The 22,318-nt window shown below is 36.0% G+C and overlaps 3 protein-coding genes across 3 annotated transcripts; 2 read left to right on the top strand and 1 right to left on the bottom strand.

The window, feature by feature from the left end:
* Positions 1-1,103: 1,103 nt before the first annotated feature.
* LOC111014206 (tRNA/rRNA methyltransferase (SpoU) family protein) lies at positions 1,104-4,147 on the top strand. The gene is made up of 6 exons (XM_022288860.2): positions 1,104-1,302; positions 1,406-1,892; positions 2,262-2,400; positions 2,547-2,608; positions 2,914-3,052; positions 3,627-4,147. The coding sequence occupies exons 1-6, from the start codon at positions 1,200-1,202 to the stop codon at positions 3,771-3,773; spliced, it is 1,077 nt and encodes a 358-aa protein (XP_022144552.1). The 5' UTR covers positions 1,104-1,199; the 3' UTR covers positions 3,774-4,147.
* Positions 4,148-5,209: 1,062 nt separating this feature from the next.
* LOC111014159 (U-box domain-containing protein) lies at positions 5,210-11,845 on the bottom strand. The gene is made up of 16 exons (XM_022288786.2): positions 10,901-11,845; positions 10,606-10,810; positions 10,263-10,414; positions 9,883-10,174; positions 9,589-9,741; positions 8,224-8,427; positions 8,004-8,116; positions 7,793-7,907; positions 7,360-7,449; positions 7,055-7,258; positions 6,863-6,958; positions 6,632-6,754; positions 6,157-6,249; positions 5,879-6,043; positions 5,585-5,674; positions 5,210-5,497 (listed from the first exon to the last, which is right to left on the bottom strand). The coding sequence occupies exons 1-16, from the start codon at positions 11,737-11,739 to the stop codon at positions 5,321-5,323; spliced, it is 3,111 nt and encodes a 1,036-aa protein (XP_022144478.1). The 5' UTR covers positions 11,740-11,845; the 3' UTR covers positions 5,210-5,320.
* Positions 11,846-14,882: 3,037 nt separating this feature from the next.
* RIN1 (P-loop containing nucleoside triphosphate hydrolases superfamily protein) lies at positions 14,883-21,997 on the top strand. Its single transcript, XM_022288827.2, has 14 exons — positions 14,883-15,042; positions 15,169-15,282; positions 16,367-16,506; positions 17,895-18,083; positions 18,198-18,329; positions 18,427-18,576; positions 18,762-18,917; positions 19,810-19,944; positions 20,270-20,335; positions 20,417-20,523; positions 20,825-20,924; positions 21,021-21,112; positions 21,444-21,513; positions 21,622-21,997. Exons 3-14 carry the CDS (start codon positions 16,417-16,419, stop codon positions 21,709-21,711), a joined length of 1,377 nt encoding a protein of 458 aa, XP_022144519.1. The 5' UTR covers positions 14,883-15,042; positions 15,169-15,282; positions 16,367-16,416; the 3' UTR covers positions 21,712-21,997.
* Positions 21,998-22,318: the final 321 nt, after the last annotated feature.

Raw genomic sequence — 22,318 nt, 5'->3', positions numbered from 1 at the left:
TCTTAAAACCTTTCCCAAGGGTTCAAATTAATTGAGTAATTCTTCTTCTTTTATTTTCCCTATCTTGTGTTCGACAAATTTTTTGGTGAGTTATTTGTAATTTGTTGCCTCATATTCGAGAAATTGTTATTCCTGTATCCCAAAGTTTTTCATCTAGTTTGGGTCGTTTCTTGGAACTTGTTTTTCTAGCGCATAAAGTACACTTTGACATTACTTTTCTACTACTCTTATTTCTTGGCCCTTTTCTTCCTTTCTTCTCTAGCCTCTTTCTTAATAGAAACTTCACCCTCTAGAAATATAAAAATATATATATACGGGTGTGTGGGAAAACAAATCAGATTTTCGATCAAGGTTGGTTACGAATTGAAATTTATTGATTTTAATTCTATACGGGACAGAAAAAAAATATTACAATAAATTGCAAATAGAATTCATCAATTTCTTGATAAATTTTAGCTAGAATTTTTGAACATTTGTGTTTAAATGGATAGTTATAAAAGATGTATTCAAAAAAATTCTCATTTAAAGATGTAGTTTAAGAAAATTTTGGATAAAAAGGAATTCGGCTGATATATTGGTCACAGTTTCGGTCGGAGTTATGGTCGTGTTTAAAAAGGTGCCAATTGGTTAAAGATAAATTTAAAAAAAAAAAAAAACCAAAACAAAACAAAACAAAACAAGTATATTGAATTATTTGCCGTAAGAGGCGCTGGCTGGACTTAAAAAAATTTGTATAATTTCGTTTTATTGACCGGAATTTCAGCCAGATTCATTGATTGTTGGATTTTTTTTTAACCCAATTAATTTTTTTTATTACAACATATATATTACGGAGGAATAATCCAACTCACAAATTAAAAATACATGCGGGTTTAATCCAATTTTTCTAAATTTTTTTGGATAAATCTTTATAACATGACTCTCATTTTAATGTATTGAAATTGTGACTGAGATAGAAAGTACAATGAAAGGACTGAGACTAAAGCAAAAGTTTTAAAAATATAAAAACTAAATAAGCAAAATTGAAAGTAATTAAAATAATATTTTAACCTGTAATTTATGTACGTATACGTATATATTTATTACATTTTGAAACGACGCCGTCCCTTTGTTTTAGCGGAGCAGGATTAGGGATTAGGAGGTTTCTTCTCCCGCGCCCGGTCTGAACCATTGAATCTCTGCAATTGCGCAGCGCAGCCATGGGGTCCTGCAGAATCCCCGCCCGTTCTTCTCTTCTTCTCTTCCAAAGCTTCAATGCCAGAAGAACTCATCCGAACCCATATACCCTTGTCACAAACCGATGTACCGTCTTCTCTCTCTATCTCTTTTGGAGGCCATATGAATTTTTACATTTCTCTTATGAATCTGTTATTTATTTTTTCCTTCTGTTTTGATTCCTATATAGCTTCGAGAAACAATCCACACGCAGTTTCTGCAAGATGTTTTGCTTCAATTTCGACCGCAATGTCTTCAATAGAAGTGACGGATTCTGCCGGCAACCTAGAACCGCCGGAGACTCATACGCAAGACACCGTGGAGCACCTTCTCACGCACTCTGATGATGTTGCCAGGTTGATGAAGATGGAGCGGAGGCCTCTCGATTTAGCCACCGGAGTGGATTCTTCGCGTAAAGGGCGGTGGTTTCCGTACCTGGATAAGTTCAGCTGTGGAAGTTCTTGGTTGAACAGTGGTGAGGTTTTGGAGGCACTGGATGGTCTCATATTGGACTCGAGGAAGGAGCGGTTCAAGAACGTGGTGCGGAACAGGAGCTACTCTGTGTGTCTGGTGGTGGAGGGGCTGAGTGATTTCGGCAACGTCTCGGCGGCGTTTCGGTCTGCCGATGCGCTTGGATTTCAGTCGGTTCATGTGGTCTCTTGCGACGCTTCCAAAAGGTGCAACGACCATGGAGGTGAAATTGTTTTCGATTACATTTTTTTGTTTCTGTCGTTTCCCCAATGGAAGATTGTTTGATTCTGGAATTTGCGACTGTTTTGATTCTATTGTGCTGGTGGAATTTCGTCACTGTTCTCTCTTCATGTTTATTATATTTTTAAAAGAAGGAATCCATACTTTCACTTGCTACTTTTACTTTGTTGTTCAATGGGTCACTTGAACTCAATCATTTAGTCAATTCCCATTCTTCTTTTATATGGTTAGAAGGTTAAGTTGATCCAAATACGTTTAGTTCTCCTTATTTTCATGAGTCATTATCTTTTGGTCTGTCTTTTTCTTTTTCCAACATCACTGCAATCTCAATGCAGGTACAGAGAGAATCGTCATGTTAGCATGGGAGCAGAGAAATGGTTGGACATTGAACTTTGGAACTCCACCCCAGAATGTTTTAAGACTCTGAAATCTCGTGGTTATAGAATTGTCTCCACGCATCTGGGAACGAATGCGGTATTGATTGATTTTGCAATTTTCCCCCTTTACACAATACCGTCCCATAAAGTGGCTTAACATTGAAGCCATGTCTGCACTTCTATCAATTGTCTTGTGCCAGTTCTATTATGTTCCTGTCAGATGAGTTGATTGTCCTGTTGTAGGTTTCCGTCTACGACATGGATTGGTTGTGTCCAACTGCAATTGTGGTTGGGAATGAAAGTAGGTAATTTCCTTCTTGATACGATAATATTGAGTCTGATAAAGTTTGGTGCACTTAAATTATGGAATGGTTGTGTAACCGTTTTTTTTTCTTTGTTATTTGATGCACTTTTCTTTGTTTTATTCGTGTTTATTAAACTGGCCTATATTTTCATCACCCAGCAATTTATGATTCTCTCATGCTTCAATTAGCGAGTTTCGACACTTGAATGATGTCTGAATCTCAGGAAATTAGCTGATTATCCACTTACGAGATATGACCTTTACAATTTATGTTAGTGTCTGAGGTTTAGACTTTTTCTGTCTCAGGGGAATAAGTGATGAAGCCCTGGAGCTATCAGATATGCATTGCAGTATTCCTATGAATGGCATGGTAGACTCCTTCAATGTATCCGTTGCTGCTGGCATCCTCATGCACCATGCTGTTAGCGACCGGACTTCTCGACTGGTAACGACAAAAAATTATGTTTGATATTATCTTGTTAGAATTAATATAGGGAAACATTGAAAATGTTATAAGTATTTGTGGTGGTGTAATCATAATTACTTCATATTTTGTTAGGGTGAGTTGATTATAAATAGAGGGAGTTACAGAGTTTGGAGGTTAGGCATAGTTTTGGGGATTGGTTCGTTGGTTGGATTTGGGAGCGAAATAGTCCTTTCGAAAGGCTATCGTTACTGTAATTTCTATATTACAATATAGTTATTGCATTGTTTTCTTATAATTTGGATCCCAACATATTATTCATTTATTCCACAATGGGGGTTACTTTAGCTTTGGGGCATTAGTTGAGGCTTTGTGCGATAATGCCATTGGCTAGAATGTTCAATAAGAGAAAATCCTCGTCGTCTCCCGAAGTTGGTATGTGGGCATGTAGAGTTTTTTTTTTTTGTGGAGTAATGGGGCCGAGCTCGATGCCACAGATATCAAAAATAGATATATACTGTTTCTACCATACAGTTCGATGAATATGTTCTACTTCCGACCTCTTAGTCTTTTAGATTTTCTACACAATGTTCAGGGCTGTCATGGAGATCTCTCATCACAGGAAAGGCAAATTCTACTAGCAGAGTTCTCTCTGCGGCATAGCAAGAATGCGATTAGCGTCGCCAACGAGTATGCAAAGCGGAAGGGTACCACAAGCTCTGGCACTGAGTTCTTTCTTTAGAATGGTTAAATTTAGGCCTCTCGACGTGTCTGGGAAACGATGACGAGAAGCAGGAACACACAGAAGGCCTTCAAAGTCGATCAAATCATGTAAAAACATATAACTCCTGAGACTTCTGTGTTGAAATCTGGCTCAGCAAATCTGCAGCCAATACAATTTTCCCCATTTGAAGCAATTTGTGGGGCTGCTTCCTTGTGTGGCAAGCTTCAGCACCAATTCATATGGTTGTGTGGTTCTGTAATTGAGTTGGAGAAACCTTTTTACCAAAGTTGTTCAGCATCACTTCCTTTTTCCAATGATCAAATATGTCTGTCTACTTGTCATGAACTGCAATGATTTTAAATTTAGTTTAAGATTTTTTTTTTTTTTGGTAATTTTATTGTGTTCTAATTTTATCCTTATTAAGGTAGGGGTACGTTAGTCTTTTTCATTAGGGTTTAGTTGGGAGTCTATCTAAAGCCATGATGTTAAGTTGTTTGAGAGATTACATCAGTTTTGATGAATTAATTTAGTCTTTCAACTTTTAAAGTTCTTGTTAAATTCATGTCAAGAACATTCAAGGAGGATTGATCATCCTATCATTGAGTGTGTTAAACTATCGAGTTGGGAACTTATTCTGATCCTATATCTAACCTAAACCTTAGAATTGAAATCAAATTAATTTGAGAGTTTTAGTGCTTTACATAGAATGATGTTCTTTGGTAGAAGAATAGCATTTTCATAGATCTAAAAGATCTTTCTTAACTAAGCATACTTGAGGTAGAAACATAATGTCATATTTAATATACAAGAACTGAATATGTTAATATATCGGAGACAATAACCTCTATACCTTTGTAGAGTATATTCTTCTTGAAATCATTTATTAAACCGAGAAGTTAATGAGTATTTATACCCATAAGCCCTTGAGCATGAAATTCTTTAGGCTTGATTAATTACATATCTTAAATAGCAAACTAATATAATTATATTCAAGTCAACTTGAGTATAGTCCGATCAAAAGGTTATGAATTTAAATCTCTACCCTACTAAAGAAAAATTATATTTAAGATAAAATACACATTCAATCTTAAATTTGAAGTTGTATCAATTTAGTCAAAAAGGACACATTTAGTCCCTTAGTTTTGAAAAATAGTTTCTAAATGGTCGGTTAACACTCGATTAGTTGAATTGTTCACCCATAGCAAAGACTTTGATTTCTAGGGCTTTTGATAACAATTTCTATTTTATGTTTTTAAACAATAAAGAAAAAACAAACTTTTATTTGTGCTTTCTTCTCATAAACGTACTTCAAAAAAATAATGTAACATAGTTACTTACAAATCTCTCAAATTTTGCTCAACCTTTTTCCTGATAACTTACAAATCTTTATTTCAAATATTATAACTTACAAGAGGTTAGAGGCAGCCTAAGCACTCAAAAGTGCCCAAAGAAAATAATCTTAAAATGTGTTTATAACATTATATCAAATATAAATATCTTCAAGAAAATATTTCGTTCCCAAAGCGATAAGAAAACAAGAAGCGATTAAATTACATCTTGACGTTTTAATCAATCAACATTTCTCCGCTTGTGGGTTGAATTGTTGCCTTCTGCATCGCAACCCCTCCCTCGGGTTTCCTCTTCAATTCTTGCGACCTGATAAATTCTTCAATTCTTGCTTTCAGTTCATCATTCGGTATTAGCATGTCTGAAGTTAGATGTGACCGGTTGAATGGATCGGTCTGTAAATCATGTAGAGTTTAGCAGAAAGAAACTAACACTTTGTTTCGACAGAGAGAATATAATTCAGAAGGAAAGGCGAGTCTTACGCTATCGCTGAGGAGATGTCTTTGGATGACGGGTCTGTCGACCGTGATCCTTGAAGAAGGTAAGATCACTGGATCCTTCATCAAAGTGTACTGCATAAGAAAGATAAAGATAAGTTTTCACTGTTTTATCCACAGCATAGTATCAGCTGCTGATCTTATATAATCTTTAAATATCTGTTCAATCAAAAGCATCTTTTGCGCAATAACCATGCGTGATAAAATCAATAACTTCACTTACCCAAAAGAGAATCTAAACCTATCAACTTAACAATACGATAAGGGAGAGAAGCGTACTTGGATCGGGTCGAGGAATTCATCCGGTATGTCTCCAAGAGTAGCTTCAGCATCCATGGCCTCAGAAGCTGCATCCTTGGCTTTGTTGCCAAGATCAATGAACTCCTGTATTATCCTACCATCTTCTCCAATTCGTCCAAGTACAGCTGCAGCAGCATTAAACAACTGGGAAAAGCTCCGGTATTAGACGGTTAGCAATCTCTTCCAAACGATTCTTAGAAAAGAAAAAACTGTTGATAGATGCAACCAAATTCACAAAATTAGAGAAAATTAATCACCTGCTCGTTGTACGATCGACCGTCCTTTGAAATGGCAGCTGGGAAAATTTTCTCCGTATCGCCTCTTGCCAGATGAACATATATGTGAACAATCTTCAAAATATAACAAAACAAGTCAGACACGGTATGCCGGATCGAAATAGTAACAATAAGGATAACTCGCTTCTGAGTTTCCCTAAATACATCTGCACTATGGGTAGCACATCACACATTATTTCTACACAGTATAGAATGCATAGTAAGAGAGAGTGAATATGGAGAATGTAGATACATGAACTTGTATTACCACGTCGGTGAAACATTAAAACTGCTAATCTTAGTGGAGATAATAGATTCAAAATTAATTGAATTTTTTTTCCCACAATAAACAAATTAATCCAATCATGTTACTACTTCCAAAGTCTAATGTCACATTAGAAGATGGAATAGTCTATCTACCAATTATGATAGAAATTGAAATATAATTCATACAAACCTGCTTAAGCAACTCTCTTGGACGGAATTCGTATTTTTCGGGGTCTTTAAGAGTAAGAGATTTTCGCTGAGGACCAACGAGTTGCAGTAGAAAATAATTCAGCATGCTGGCCACCCTTTCGACCTGTAAGGAAAAACATTAAAGCAAAATTACTAAATTCCATGAATTTAGGAGGAAACTGTAACGAAAACATATTGAAAGTATGCTTGGAGGGCAACAGTGGGAGAGTACCATCTCGGGAAGTAGGAAAGGAGCCGTAATTTGCTCCGATGTAAATTCCAGCATACTCACATCCTCGTTGGCTAATTTCATATCAATTCGGATGATCTGAGAATATTGAATAATGTCGGGTTAACCAGATACCCAAAATTGAAGATCAATATTATTAAGGCAGCGCATTCATATAAGGGTTATCAAACCAACATTTTCTTGGGAGTGAAACAGCCTAGTTCTCTCTTGCCTCTCTGAAGCAGGCCGCCGCTCCCACTCTGTGGTATTCGACATTTCGGCTTCAAGCTCTTTGAGTTCGAGAATCTTATTAAGGCTTTCGTCAAGAAGATATATACTATCGTTGATAAGGAAATTCAAGAAATTCAAGTAAACACCCTTTTCCTCTTCCTTGGCAATCTGGAATGATGTCAAAATTAAGGGGAAAAACATGTAAAAGATAAGGCCTTAATGCCGATCAACTAAAAAAATCACAGGGGTAAACAAGAGGAAAATTTTACCATTCTCCAAGCATTGCGGTGACTAGGAACCTGCCAAAGGTATTCAAGAAGTTCGGCGATATTATGACGGATGTTGAACTTGTCATAAAACTGCACCAGAATAAAGAAGACCAGTCAGCAAGCAATGCATTGAGAGTTTCCATTGGAGAGGAAGAAAGGTAGATCCGATCGTGACCTTAAAATAAGCAACACATTCCCTAGACTAATTTCAAGAACAAGAGGAGGCATTTTATCTTCTACTTGAATGTTTATCATTTTTGTTTTTGCATCATCTCCATTCTAATATCATGCAGGAACAGCTTTGAACTTAATGAAAGCATAATTATTCCAAGGTTAATAGGGTTTCTAAAATGCACGAAAAAAGAGCTGAGCTCTCTCTATAAATCGAACAATTGCCTGCTACATTTATGTTAACAGTTCGACCATGCTGTACCTGAGTGTGTGAACCAGTGAACTCAATGTCAACATAGAGCTTTAAAAGATTCCTAACAAGATATTCAAGTGATAGCTGGTGCCCTTCAAATAATGTTGCAGTTACAGATGAAGCACTGCATGTAAACAAGAACCAAAAACTCAACTTCAAGATGAGTATGGAAATAATATCAAATGATCAATCTTCGAACAAATAGAGGACATAAACTCACCTTCTACGAGGAATCCAGCAGTTCAGAACTTCGACCATCTTTGCTCTTAAGTAAGGATTTCTGATGTATTCTGGACTTGCCATAAACATAATAATGAAGTTCATAAAATCATCCTGTCAAAAGAAAAAATCAAAATTATACGTCCACACAGCAGGCATAGATGTCTTGCCATTTAAAGATATGCAAGAACGGAAAGGTTGCTAGGATCAGTTATAGTTACCAAATTGATACCATCCAAAGCTTTTGGTATCCGGGAAGCAAATATAAGCAATTCCATTGCATCTTCCACAAAATGCTCTGGAATTGATGCAAATTCCATAGGGCAAGTTGACGGAAGAGGCATTTTGAATCCACCAATCAAACCAACTAACCAGACGACCATTAATCGATAGAAAGTAAGAGCTTGCTGGATTAGTGACCCGTCCTATAAAGAGGGATAAAATTAACAACAGTGTTGGAAACAGTTAGTTGCAAACATAAGCAGCCAACTGAACCAGTAACAGTTCAATTAATATAGCCAAAAACCAACCACAATAAAGTTCATGGAGGATAAAATCATGGCTCCTGAATTTCTAATTCAATTCAAGATCAAGAAGGCTCTCGATTCTCAACTGGCATCAAATGTTTTACAGCATGAGCAAAGATCACATTTTGTCGTTGTTCTATTGTCTTTAAAATTTCAATAAAAGATGGTGAAGGAAATTGCAGATGTGTAGAATTGATGCCTCGCCTCCCACAGATAAGGTTAAGGGTACAGATCAAATAGACAAACAATGAACTTGTAGTTCTAACGTTAGCATTTCAATTCTAAAATGATTCTAATAGCAATAAGATTCACTATGTCAAAAAACTGGATGAAGACCCCAAAAACTCATTAATCATAATAAAAAACTTGAAAGAGTAAAGAAAAACAAGGTAAGCCAAGCTTCTAATTGTTCCCAGCCTCTTAGTGCCCATGAGAGGCTTCACATTTCCAACAAATTCTATGAGTAAAAAATGGTATACATTGGCCAGCCAAGTTCATATCACTACAGCAAGCAATCAGTCATAAAGGCTTTCAATACCACATCTCCCTAGATGAAACTGGACTTTCAAAGATTTACTAGGCCAGAAAAATTAGGGAAATTTTCATTTTCTCTATACTCAATGAGTCAATTTTGACCTTAAACTATTAATTCCATCCAATTGAACCTCAATCTTGAGTATGCAGTGAATATTGGTTATTATGATCGTGTTGGATCCTGGTTAGTTGGGATAAGTTTGAGAGGTTTTTAACCAACTTGATTTTTAGCCAAGTTCATGTGTTTTCATGGGTTTGGTTTAGGCATTTTTATGGCTTGATTTTGAGTGTTTTGGTGGTTGAATTTTGCATGATTTATAAGTTGGTTCTTGAGCAAATTTCTCTTTTAGTTGAGTACGAATTTCATCAGTTATTCAAAATCAAGTTCAACTTGAAGAAATTAAAAGTTCGGTTGAACTTGAAACACTTAGCCAAGTATAGGGGTAAAAATGAATTTTTTTCCAAAGTTTAATAATGCAACATACCATTACACAATTTGAAGAAAAGAGTAAGACAGAAATATACCCTCAGTATTTGAGCTTCATAACAAAGCTTTTCCTGCGAGTACAACTCTATTTCTTTCTCGAGGCGAGCTATATCCACATCAAACTGTGGAGCAGACCCTTGTCCCTGCATTGCTTTTAGTGTGGACAAGGTATCTTCACACCTAGAAATATCCTGAACAAAATTTTACTCAATTTATAAAGGTCCATTAAACAGGATTAATGAAAGTGAATGAATAGAATTTTCTTAACCAAAAAAATTCAGAAAACTGTACATGGCGTTTCTTTTATCCACCAATGCATGATTTATATCTACCTGTACTAAATGTTTGAAGTCTGAAAATGCTTTTAACAAGCCCAAATTCAGCACCCTTCCAGTCATAAAGAAGCACTCACATATGAAGGGGTACCTAGTTTTATCACTACTTGATCTTGCCTTCGCAGTTGAAGATCCAATAGCATTACTGCCAGAACTGGAAGCTTCTTGAGATTGTAGCAAGCGATTTTCACTATCACTGAACTGCCCAGAGTCATCAGTTTTCAACTCAGTACCATTATTAATCCACTCGGTAACCTCCTCCGATGACGCATGTAGAGCAGTTAACCCTCTGACAGTTTCATAACCACATTTATGAACAACTGAACTATCTTAATGAAAAACAGCAAGATCAGCAAGAAAACAAAAAAGCCTCTCACCTTAACTCCAAGCGGTTACCATAACATACATATTTTGGATCAATTTTATCCCTTTTGGTCATGTTTGCATCAAGAAATGGCTCACAGAGACGTAGCATGATGGAACTGAGATTAACAAACATGCCTGAACTTGCACAGGAGAGAGGATCGACCTACAAAAAGAAAGTACATTACATAGATTTTTAAAGTCGAAAAAAGGTTGTACCATCCATAGACATTCCTCAACAGTTACCAAAAACAAAAAACAGAGAAAACAATTTTTCAATCAAATCTGAAATCAACCTTTTAACTTCAAATAAAATCACTACTTTAGTTGAAACCATTAAAATCATATAATAAGTACCTGCATATGAGCTCTTGATGAGTTTCTATTTATCACCTCCGCAAGATACTCAAGAACATTCTCACGGGTCTCTGTGTTCTTAAGAAGAGAGAGAAGAACTTCCGCAAGGCCATCATATAAGTTATTCATAACTGTTTTAATTGTAGTGAATGAAGATAACAAATCAGATGGTCTACGAGTTGATGCTTCTGAAAAGCACTGCTGCCTGGAGTTCCCAACAAGAGACATTCAAAGGTCAGAACAGAACCAATGTAAACAAAAAAGAGAGAACCTCAAACTACTATTCAACACTCACCCAACATCAGGTTGGCTCTTGAAAATGGCATGGTCAGGCAGAGCACTGACATGGAAAAAAGGCCCCAAAATGCTTGTCATCTCAATGACACGCCCATTTGAATATTTCCCAGTAGGAATCCACCAAGGGTGATTCACCAGAGATTTAGCCCCAACAGGAAAACTAACCAGAAACCTCAGTGCCCTTAAGGGCTGCTGGAAGTTCCCAAGAGCCGAAACTTTAAGGACACTACCCCTCAAATCCTCGTACACCCCCCTCAAAATAGGGTCCAATGTATCGAAATCCGAATCCTGGAGAAACTCCTCCAAGAACCCCGGAGGACAGTGAACCCCTCCACCGACACTGCTGCTACCCCCAAACCCATCCACCGAGCTTCCAATCTCAGAGAAAATCAACGGAAGCAGAGACGGAGTGTTGGCCTTAGAATTCGCCCCACTGGAGAACAATTCGGGATTCCCCAAATGAATCCTGCAATACGAAACAGTCAATTTCTTGGCTTTCTTCAGCGCAATTTCCATCAGAGCCCTCAAATTCCTATCCTTCATTGAACCGATTTTCTTACTCTCGTCGTGAGCCCTACGGTAGCAGCCGATCAAGTACTGGAACGGCGGCTCCGCGTCGGGGAAATCCCCCGACAGCCGATCGATTATGACCCGCTCCATCATATCTCTGGAAAACCTCAATTCCTTGCCCTCGCTGAGGAGCTCGGCGGCGGTCTGCTCGAGGTAGACGATTCGGGAATCGGAAGCGGGGAAATCGACGAGGGAGACGATGAAGACTTTTCGAAGGATTATGTCTTCGACTTCCTCAGGTGACCTCTGGGGTTTTGGGGCCGCCATTGGAGCTCAGAAGAAGAAACGGAAGAACAGAAAGAGATCAAAGGAGTAAACTTTGTGGAATGCCCAAATTCCAACGGCTTATATCTTTGCCGATACACTAAGAAATCACGTAAAAAAAAAAAAAAAAAGATTCCAACTTCAAAATCTATAAATTATACTTACAAATAATCCAATTTATACTGTGCAAAAATCCTTTTCCTTTACCAACAAAATTTTATCTTCTAGAACTTTCCGTTTAGGAAAAAAAATTATCTTGTGATCTGTAAAATCTTGGATCTCCGCTGAACTATAAACACAACATTTAAATATTATTTTGGTGAGGGTAGTTTCGACTGTGGTTAAGTTTTAAATTACTACAAAAAATCGCTATCAAATGAATTTTTAAACATGTGTCAAAGTACATCATAGTGTAAATATATTAGATGGTCTCTATTTTTTTTAAAGTAATTTTCAATTTTGAATTATAATTAGATTTGAATTATATTTAATTTAAATTATATTTCTTATTTCTAGGAATTATATTAATATAAATATGTTATTAGGTTTGTATTTTAGAGCAATTCAGTTCATTTAAATTTATTCTCTATTTTCTCTCCATCCTCCGAAAGTTAACAAATAAAATAATAATTTAATGATACATCAACTTTTTTATTAACAGTTTTTAATAATTCTATTATAAAAAGTTTAAATTGAATTTTCTTTTCTACTCTAAGGTAAAATTGGAAATTTTATAAATTTAAAAATTTAAGATTAATAACAATTTGATATATTTAATCAGTTGGTAGGGTTAAAATCCATGCCATGTCAATACAAACATTCAAATCTCATACATTTATTAAGCAAAAATATTACATATTTTTTTAGTTAATAGTTTTGACCTATAGACATAACATTTTTTTTTTAAGAATTATTTTACAAAAAGTGGTGTTTTGAGGTATCTTGTTGTCCAAGTTGTTGTGCATAGCCTCCATACAGTAGTGCCAAATCTAGGGTGATTTGTGACTTTAGCGAAGGAAAAAAACAAGGCCACCTTAAAAATCTCAAAAATTATATAACTTTGAAAATAATGGAAAGGAAAAAGGCAGAATTATTAACATGCGTCTTTTTTTGTTCTAACTTGTATGAGCTGTGTACAAATGCTTTCCTATAGCACAATTATTTATAGGATTACAAATCTAGAGGTTTCAATAACAACCATTGGGGCAGAAAAAAGACTTAGCCACGTAAAAATGCAAGTAGGTGGATCGCTTTGGGAGGACCGACTTTTAATACTTAACTGCAAATACTGCTGAGGCGCTCTCCTGCAACGAAGGTATGATTGAGGTCTAACTATAGACACTCGACAACTGGACCTTCGAGACGACGTCAAACTTCACATGTCGAATGGTTTTGTCGTATCTCCAACCCATAAATAGAGGGTCTCACTTCGAATCAGAGATCGCATTCTAGCTCAGTCTTCATATTAGGGTCGAACTTAACCACACTTGAGTATCATAATATTTGCCTAGAAAAAAGTATTGACACATGAAAAACGCTGGAAGGTGGATCACTTTGGGAGGACCGACTAGGTGGATCATTTTGGGAGGATCGACCTTTGATACTCAGCCACAAATATCGTAGAGACACTCTCATGTAGCGAAGATATGGTTAAGGTCCAACCATAGACACCCGACAACCCAACCTTCTGGACAACGCTAGACATCATCTATCGAATAGTCTGTCGTATCCCCAACCTATGAATAGAGGGCCTCATTTCGAATCAAAGATTGCATTCTAGTCCAGTTTTCATACTATGGTCGAACTTAACCTGACTTGAGCATCCGACTATTTGTCTCTCTTAATATATTTCCTTGCCAATGACACTCAACCTCTCCCAATTGGCATATATTAAGTTTGACCTTGACCAATTTGTTGCAAATAACAACCATATACAATGAGAATAATGAGTTAATTAGGAGAAATGATTGGATATGAAATGTATTAAAAAAAAATATGAAACCTAGGGGGATTATGGACATTTTATACTAATATTGGTAAAATCTATCAATGGTGTTTTTAAGACAACGCCTCGCTCATACGAGCTACAAGTGAAGAGTACATTGAAAACTCAACACCATTTAAATTATACGATAAATATATTCACATCATAACGACGAATACATATAAATAGTATATTTTTACGTTACCTTATAATTCATTTTCCCCTTCAACCTAGTTCTTAAGATATTTTTTTTGTGATCACTAGGTGGTATCTATATGACTCACGAAGATGATGATAAAGGCTTTAGCCTCGTCTCATCTCATCTATATGTTCTACACCATTTATTTGGTTAAAGCTTCTATCAATATATCTACAATATTGACATAGTATTTATATATTTCTCATTAATAGTCTCGTTACTCAAATAAGATTTCACGATAATGTTTTTTTTTTCCGTTCTTATAGGCTAAAACTTACCATTGAAAACAAATTTTCACTCTAACAATTCTTTGAAGATGGGGAGGTTGATAGAATTGTTGGCATCCTTCTTTCTCGAAGTAATCATCCTGACAGGATTATGTGGATTTTTACTAAAGATGAAGTGGAAACCAAGACCAAGCTCTTCAAATGCAGAAGATCTAGAGAGGTGGTGGAAGTGCTTGAGTATTTTTTTTTTGTCTCTCTATAAAATTTTCCTAAGGAAGATTTTTGTTATTCTCTAACTTTTTTTATTTTCTCTAAACTTTTGTCTAATTCCCTCATTTTCAAACATTAATCACTTTAATTATATAAAAATCACTGTAACCTACTAAAAATTCAGCTTGTTTTAGTGTTGGAGCGTGTTCAATATCTTTCGTGTTCTCACCATCCGACGAACAAGTTTAAACCTAATATTCCAATGGTTGGGATCTTGACATGTGGCGACATCAAGAGTTATCAGAGATCAAAAGAAAATATTTTTCAACGGCCGGATTCCATCTCTCATTCGCAGTTTCTCGTACTCTCTCTCAAAGCCGTACGATGAAATCTTCTCTTGCATCTGACGGATAAAATGAGCGAGTACTACATATTTCTATTGTTTTATATGCCGCTCGCAAGTTCTGTTGTTTGTGTCTCTCTCCTGCCCGCTGCCCGCGTCACATAGCCCAAACCCCATGGCCCATGCTCCAATTTATTTTTCTTAAAAATAGAAAAGAAAGAGACAAATAAACCCTCAACAAAACCCTAGCTCCGCCCTATTCCCCTGAGCTTTACCCGCCTGCCGTCTGCTCCACCGTCGGCCGTCGCGCTCGCCACCGCCGCCGCCGCTCCCCCTCGCTCAGGTATGCTTTTCAAATCTCATCCTTCGTCTTTCAACTTTCAGACCTCTGCAAGAAAGCGATGGAACAAAATCTGGTTCGATAGTCCAATATCCTAAACCGAAAACATCGGTTCGGTCCCCGGTTTAGCCAAGAATCGGGAGAACCGAACCGAACCGATGTTCGCCTCCATTGCTGTGCAGCTATAATACGAGCATATAGGGTAACGGGTTCCAGTTTCACACAGTGGTGGTGGTGTTCACGGTACGCTCTCTCTCTCTTTCTCTCTCGCTGTTCAACAAGGCCGGAAGAAAAAGGATCATCTCTCTTTTTCTGTTTTCGTTTTGAAATGCTGTAAATGAAACTTATAATTCTCTGAGAAACAAAGGATTAGTTAAAATTAGGCCGTGCGGATGCTGCAATGCTGCCCATGATGAAGTAGTGGAAATGATATTGCAGTATGCGGCTGCTTGTGCTTGTTTCTTTGTCATTTTAGAAATAGTTTACTAAATTAGAATCGTTGGTAAGAATGAAACCAACTTACTTTACTTTACCTGTGAGTCTGTATGGGTTTTTTTTCCTTTTTTTTGTAATGATTTTATTTATATTTAAAAGCTTAAAGCTTTAGTTTTGATACTTTTAGAGGCATTTCGTATACTCTTTAGTTTCGTGTTTTTTTTTTTTTTGATCGTGTTTAGTTGAATGTTGTTAATCATGTTTTTGAGATTCTCCAAACCGACCTCCATAGTGTCAGGTTGGGTCTCTGAAAGGCTGTTCAAGTTGGTTATTTAGGCAACACAAAAAATTGGTTTGGGATTAAGGGTGAGTTTGGAATGAGTTTTGAAATAAGTGGTTTTATGTGAAAGAAACACTAATTAGGGGCTTTTAGTACTTCAAGCATTTTAAGTTCTAATTTTCAAAATTACGTTCTATTATCTAACCAAAAGCTACGTAATTTTGTATAAGTGGAGCGGTTTTTGACTTTTAAAGTCATCCCAAACTTATCTTAAAATGGCGTCCTAATCTACCTAGTTCAACCCCTGAATTCCCTTACTTTCCATTGGCAAATTGATAAGTTTCACTGCCAACAAATTTACTTGGTATCAATCGTCTGTGTTATAATCTTAGTGTTTATATTAATTGTTTCAGCTCAAATTGACTTGTATACATTAAAATTAAATTTCATGAAAATAATATATGTAAAAAAAAAGTTATAACTGAGGGCATTATTGAAATAACTTACAATTATACTACATTCTGTTTATTCAACCGTTCTCAGCTATATTTGCCATTTTTTATTGTCTAAGAAACATAGTAATCTTAGATTGTCAAATATTCTCATTCTCAGACATCTTCGATTTTGAGCACCAGAGATTCCTTGTTACCGGACGTGCCAAGATGGACAAGATGAAGATAGAAGAGGTTCAGTCGACCTCTAAGAAGCAACGAGTAGCTACTCACACACACATTAAAGGCCTTGGTCTTGAGGTACCTCACTCTAACTTTGCACTTGATTGTGGATAATCATTGTTTTTTGGGCCTTTAAAGATTGCTTCTTAAATGAATAGAAAATTCTTATTTTTTCCGCTTCATGTTTTAACTCATGTGTGATATGCTACATTTTCGTTCTTTCAAATTTTGGTATTAATTTTGTTCTCTCGCTTTGTCCTTTATCATATTTTTTCTTCTCTCATTTACTTTCGTTGTTTCAATCTCTTTTGGAACTTCTCCCCGTGAGATTAGTCGAGGTGCATGGAAGCTTGCCGGACACTCACGGATATTAAAAAAAAATCTCTTTTGGAGATTCAGAGCTTTGTTATTTACCACCCTCTTTGTTTATAAAATCTCTTCTCTAACTCTCTCTTGCTAATTTTCTTCAAGTTACTCATTCTTATTTAAATTTTAATCTAGGCTTTTCTGGACAATGTTCCTTTGTCTTGGGTTTTCCTCTGTTCACCTTAACTTCTAGATTTTTGGAATTTGAAATTCCCGTATTCCCCAAAATTCTGAATGGAGTCTCCCAACGATGATGGCAGATTCCTTTTCTCTCAAATAAACTGATTTCTTTATTTTCTCTGCAATTTTTTTATTCCACTCCTGGATTGGTTATGTGGAAACCAAAATTTGTACACTTCATCCAATTTTCATGTTCTCTGTCCAGTCTCGTGAATTGCTTTATAGTTGCAGCTTTCTACTGAAAAAAAGATTGAAATTAAACACAAGCTGTATGTGGATCATTTGATTGAATGCAAATCATTATGGATAGTGGTGTGGCCTTCTGTAATTTCCTTCTTCTTCTTGGATGTGCTCCTTAATGCCCATTTGCCTGGATATTCAAGCAGTTTTGTTATGATAATGCCGTATTTTTCGGACTTGGCTATTATAACACTCTAATTGCATATCTTATTTTCTTGCTAAACCATAGTATTATTTTAAAGGTTTCAATTTTTATTGGTTTCTTTGGTACATTAAAGAGGTCTTCTGTCTCACAATAAAAAATTGATCATATTCTGGATGATATCAACGGATGCTTGATTAATTTTCCCTATCATAAGAAATGGAATTTCATGGGGTAAAAGGTTTTGAGCTTACCCTTTGTATTTTTTTCACTAGTGGCTTGATGTAACTCCCAGTAATAGTTATGTAAAACTGTATTTGTGTTAAAAGTAGTATCGTTTTACTTATCTTTTAAGGTTTTTTTTTTAATTGACTTTTCTGTTATTTAGCAAACTAGTAAGTCAATTAAAAAAAGAAGAGGCTTTTAAACCAACACATCGTATTATTATTTATTTGTCTGTTCATCTTTTCTTCTAAAAGGAGATATATGTTCAATTAGTAAAAAAAAAAAACCTAAATTCAATGAGGATCCATTGTAGCCCTCAGGAAAGGCAATGCCATTAGCTGCGGGTTTCGTAGGTCAATCAGAAGCAAGAGAAGCATCAGGGCTAGTGGTTGATATGATACGGCAGAAGAAAATGGCTGGCCGAGCACTTCTTCTAGCTGGACCTCCTGGTACCGGAAAGACTGCACTTGCTCTTGGAATAGCGCAGGAGCTAGGAAGCAAGGTCCTGATTCCCCTCCCCACCCCTCCTAGAAAGGCCCCAAGAATTATTTGTCTTGACTTAAAACATTTGCAGCCTTTAGTTCAGAAAATGTGCTTACTTTATTATCATGGACAGGTTCCCTTTTGTCCAATGGTTGGATCTGAAGTATACTCATCTGAAGTGAAGAAAACTGAGGTTTTGATGGAAAATTTTCGACGGTCTATTGGTCTACGTATCAAGGAAAATAAAGAGGTCTATGAGGGAGAGGTAAATGTATAATAACATTCTTAACTGTAGTTGGAGGTAATGGTTACAAACTTTTTCATTTTGTAGTTTGCGTTGATATGATGTAACTTTTTCTCAGGTGACTGAGCTTTCACCTGAAGAAACAGAGAGTGTGACTGGTGGCTACGGCAAAAGCATAAGCCATGTTATCATTGGTTTAAAGACTATTAAAGGAACAAAGCAACTAAAATTGGATCCGACCATCTATGATGCCTTAATTAAAGAGAAGGTGGCCTTTTGTTTCTGTATTCTTCTTTTTCTTTTCTCTTTTTTTCCTTTTTTTTTTTTTTTGGGTGGGTGTGGGGGGTATAGATCTTACCAATGACCATTCGTACTTTTGGTTGTAATTTAGCATCTTTTTGCAAAGAAATTTTGAGGTTTGATATCATGCTAATGGTGGAAGTGAATGTGCAGGTAGCTGTTGGCGATGTTATCTATATAGAAGCAAATAGTGGAGCTGTCAAAAGGGTGGGTAGAAGTGATGCTTTCGCTACAGAGTTTGATCTTGAAGCTGAAGAGTATGTTCCACTTCCTAAAGGAGAGGTTCACAAAAGGAAAGAAATAGTCCAGGTTGTCTCCCTGTAATTTTTTTTTTATTGTGTTCCATTTTGTCAACTTCATTATTATATTTTACAGTCTTCTTAATCTTTAGCTTGCTAGCTTAAAAAAAAAATCTACCTAAAACTATATATTATATTTAATATAATTCTGACATTCTTGATTTCTCTCTGTTACTAGTGAATAGAAAGTTCTGTTTTAGTTCAAGCTTGATCTTTGTTTAAGCATTTTATCTTTTTTATGCGAATCAAGAGTTATGGAAGCGGTTTACATGGGTTGATGGGTATTCTTTCTTATTTTATCTTTAAATAGCTATTTCTTTCTTAGCTATGATTATGAAACTATCAATTTGTAGCATGCACATTTATGCAACTTATTGAATGTCTGTAAATTTTTATATCGAAACTTTGTCCAATACCGCTTGACTGGAAACTATTTGTTTTTGGTTAGTTACTTATTTGTTATGGTTTGCTAAATTTCAATTGTTTTGAGGATATAGTTTTGAATTTTTGTATATATTCACCTTAATTGCCTCACGTTTCAACATCTTGCACAATGCTGCAAGGAGCTTTGGCGCTGGCGTGCTTTTCTCCATTAAAAACTCTGGACGTAGCATGTCTCATACAAGTGATTGGAATGTGTTGTTGCAGAATCACGTTCTCGAATGTTTCTGGCTTAACATTCCGAAATTTGGAGATCTGTAGAATGTTTATACTTTTGTCTGCATTGTGATTCAGAAGTAATCTTATTGCCTACTTTGTCACATAAATTATTCATAGATTGATAAAATTGATACAACTGAACTTTTTTTGTCACGATTACTTGGACACCTAGTGCATTTACATATTGATACGGTCGCAGTTCTTGTATTTATTTTATTGCATTCGCTTTTTCTACCTGACAGGATGTGACTCTACATGATCTAGATGCTGCCAACGCACGGCCTCAAGGTGGACAGGATATACTATCTCTAATGGGTCAGATGATGAAGCCAAGGAAGACGGAAATCACAGACAAGCTGCGGCAAGAAATAAATAAGGTTGCCTTTTTTGTTTGAAAGATCATTTTTGTTGTGTTAAAATTTTGGTGATTTCCTAAATTGTGGACAGTATTTATCATACTTTGAATGGGAATGTGAGTTCTTAATTGTTTTCATTTATTTATATTTTGCATGTATTTCTACTAGTAATGTGAGACCTGCATTGTTTCCGTATTTCATATTCCACACAAGATAATATTTCAACTGTTCTAATTTTCTTGAGATTTTTCAACAGTACGGAATGATTTATTCTGTTTCAGCTGCTTGAAATTTTTAATCACAATAAACAGAAGTAAAATTCTTTTGGGGTTTATTTTAATGACAGGTTGTGAACCGATACATTGATGAAGGTATAGCAGAGCTCGTCCCAGGAGTTCTCTTCATTGATGAGGTTCTTGATCCTCTTTCAGTTCATTCAGCATTCTCTGTAGTCAAACTGTTAGCTTATTTACGAGATAAGTTGAATTTACAGGTGCATATGCTGGATATGGAGTGCTTTTCGTACTTAAATCGTGCTTTAGAGAGCTCACTATCTCCAATAGTGATCTTTGCAACAAACAGAGGAATCTGCAATGTGCGGTATAAAGTCTTTGCCCCTAGCTGATTCTGTCTTTTCAAGTTGGCACATTCTTGCATCTTTCTCATGCTCTGAGTGTCTCTATCTTTATGTATGGAATTCACAACCCAAGTCTTAATAGTTGATTTTCCCAATTATTGATACATTACTTCTGACATCACTTTTTCATCATTGCAAAATTGTACTTGGATCATAACCTCAAATAATCTTATCCAAAAAACCTCTAATAATGTTGTAGACTTCTGAAACATGACATCTTTCGAGCCATAAGAAAATTATTTCTGAATAATTGCTATTTTGCAGAGGGACTGATATGAATAGTCCTCATGGAATACCTGTTGACTTGCTTGATCGGTTGGTAATCATCCGAACACAAACCTATGGCCCAGCTGAGATGATTCAGGTCAATTTGCATTTTTTTTATGGAAATTTAAAATTTTAAGCATTTAATGAAGGTGCCAAATCACTGACGATGCTCAACTGCTGATACTTGGTTAAGATATTAGCCATTCGGGCACAGGTCGAAGAATTGGTTGTAGATGAAGAAAGTTTAGCTTACCTTGGGGAGATGGGTCAGACAACATCTTTAAGGTACAGTAAAATAGTTTTTGGTGGGATACAGTTGAATTCTTCACATTCCACCAAAGCAATTTTGGCGAAAGTACTCTGATTGCAAGCAATTTAGTATAAAAGGCTTAATAGTAATCACTTTAATGGTTCTATACTCTTAAAAGTTTTAAGTGCTTCCCTAATAATTACTTTCAAAATGCTTATTGAATTTTTAAAGGGACTTCCAAATCACTCAATCATAATGATTTTGAGTGGGAAGTACTTTGGAGCTGACAAAAGTGATATGAGTCAAGCCAAAAACACTCTCAAACATACCTAACAATACTAAAATCTTTTGGTGGTTGTTTCATAGACACGCAGTTCAATTGCTATCGCCTGCTAGCGTCGTGGCAAAAATGAATGGTCGAGAAAGCATATGCAAGGTATTTATAAAGTTGGCATGGCAAACTTGTATATCTTTAATTGAATGTGGCACTTCATTGGAGCACCGTTCATCGGCTCTATGTTCTGATTGTTTTTCTCATTCGCAGGGAGATCTCGAAGAAGTATGCGCACTCTATCTAGATGCAAAGTCTTCAGCAAGGCTTCTTCAAGAGCATCAAGAAAAATACATTTCTTGATTTGTTTCCAAGTGTGGCATTTCAAATTCCTCCCGAGGCAAATCATTATCTCCAAGGTAATTTTTCATTTCTCACCGCAAGAGGGATAAAGATTATTCAGTGGTAAATTTTTGTTATCCGCAAATCTTAATTGTAAGATTTTTACTAATGAAGAGATTACTTAGTAATTTAATGTCTATATTCGAAGTAAAAATTCTCTAGTGTAGATGCACGTTCTCTCATATTGGATTGATTTGTAAAATCTTGAAACTACCACCTGAAGTGAAAATTTTCATTATGCTTGCAATTTCATTTCTCAACTCTATTAACCAAACATTCATAAGATTAGCACAAGATTAGAGTTGGTAGTTAGCATGATCTATTTGGTGACTATAAGTGGAATAGTGAGGTGAAATCCTTGTTTAGGCCTTAATCTCTTAATTAGATAACTGATAACTCACCAGTTGACTGAGTAGTAGTTGGTGGAAGTCTGAAGGATATAGGCTGACGTAGCTGTCTTGTTGGAGGATTTGGGTAACTTGAAGTTACAAAGTTCTTAGTTCATGTTTCGTATCGGCTAATGATTTGTATCCGTAGTTTTATTTTTGGTTGAATTATAAGTTTGGTA

The sequence above is a fragment of the Momordica charantia genome (assembly GCF_013281855.1).
Source record: "Momordica charantia cultivar OHB3-1 chromosome 8 unlocalized genomic scaffold, Mcharantia_2.0 BLBB01000008.1, whole genome shotgun sequence".
Lineage (NCBI taxonomy): Eukaryota > Viridiplantae > Streptophyta > Magnoliopsida > Cucurbitales > Cucurbitaceae > Momordica > Momordica charantia.
Note: the sequence above shows the minus strand (reverse complement) of the source record. Positions and strands in the feature narration are given on the sequence as shown.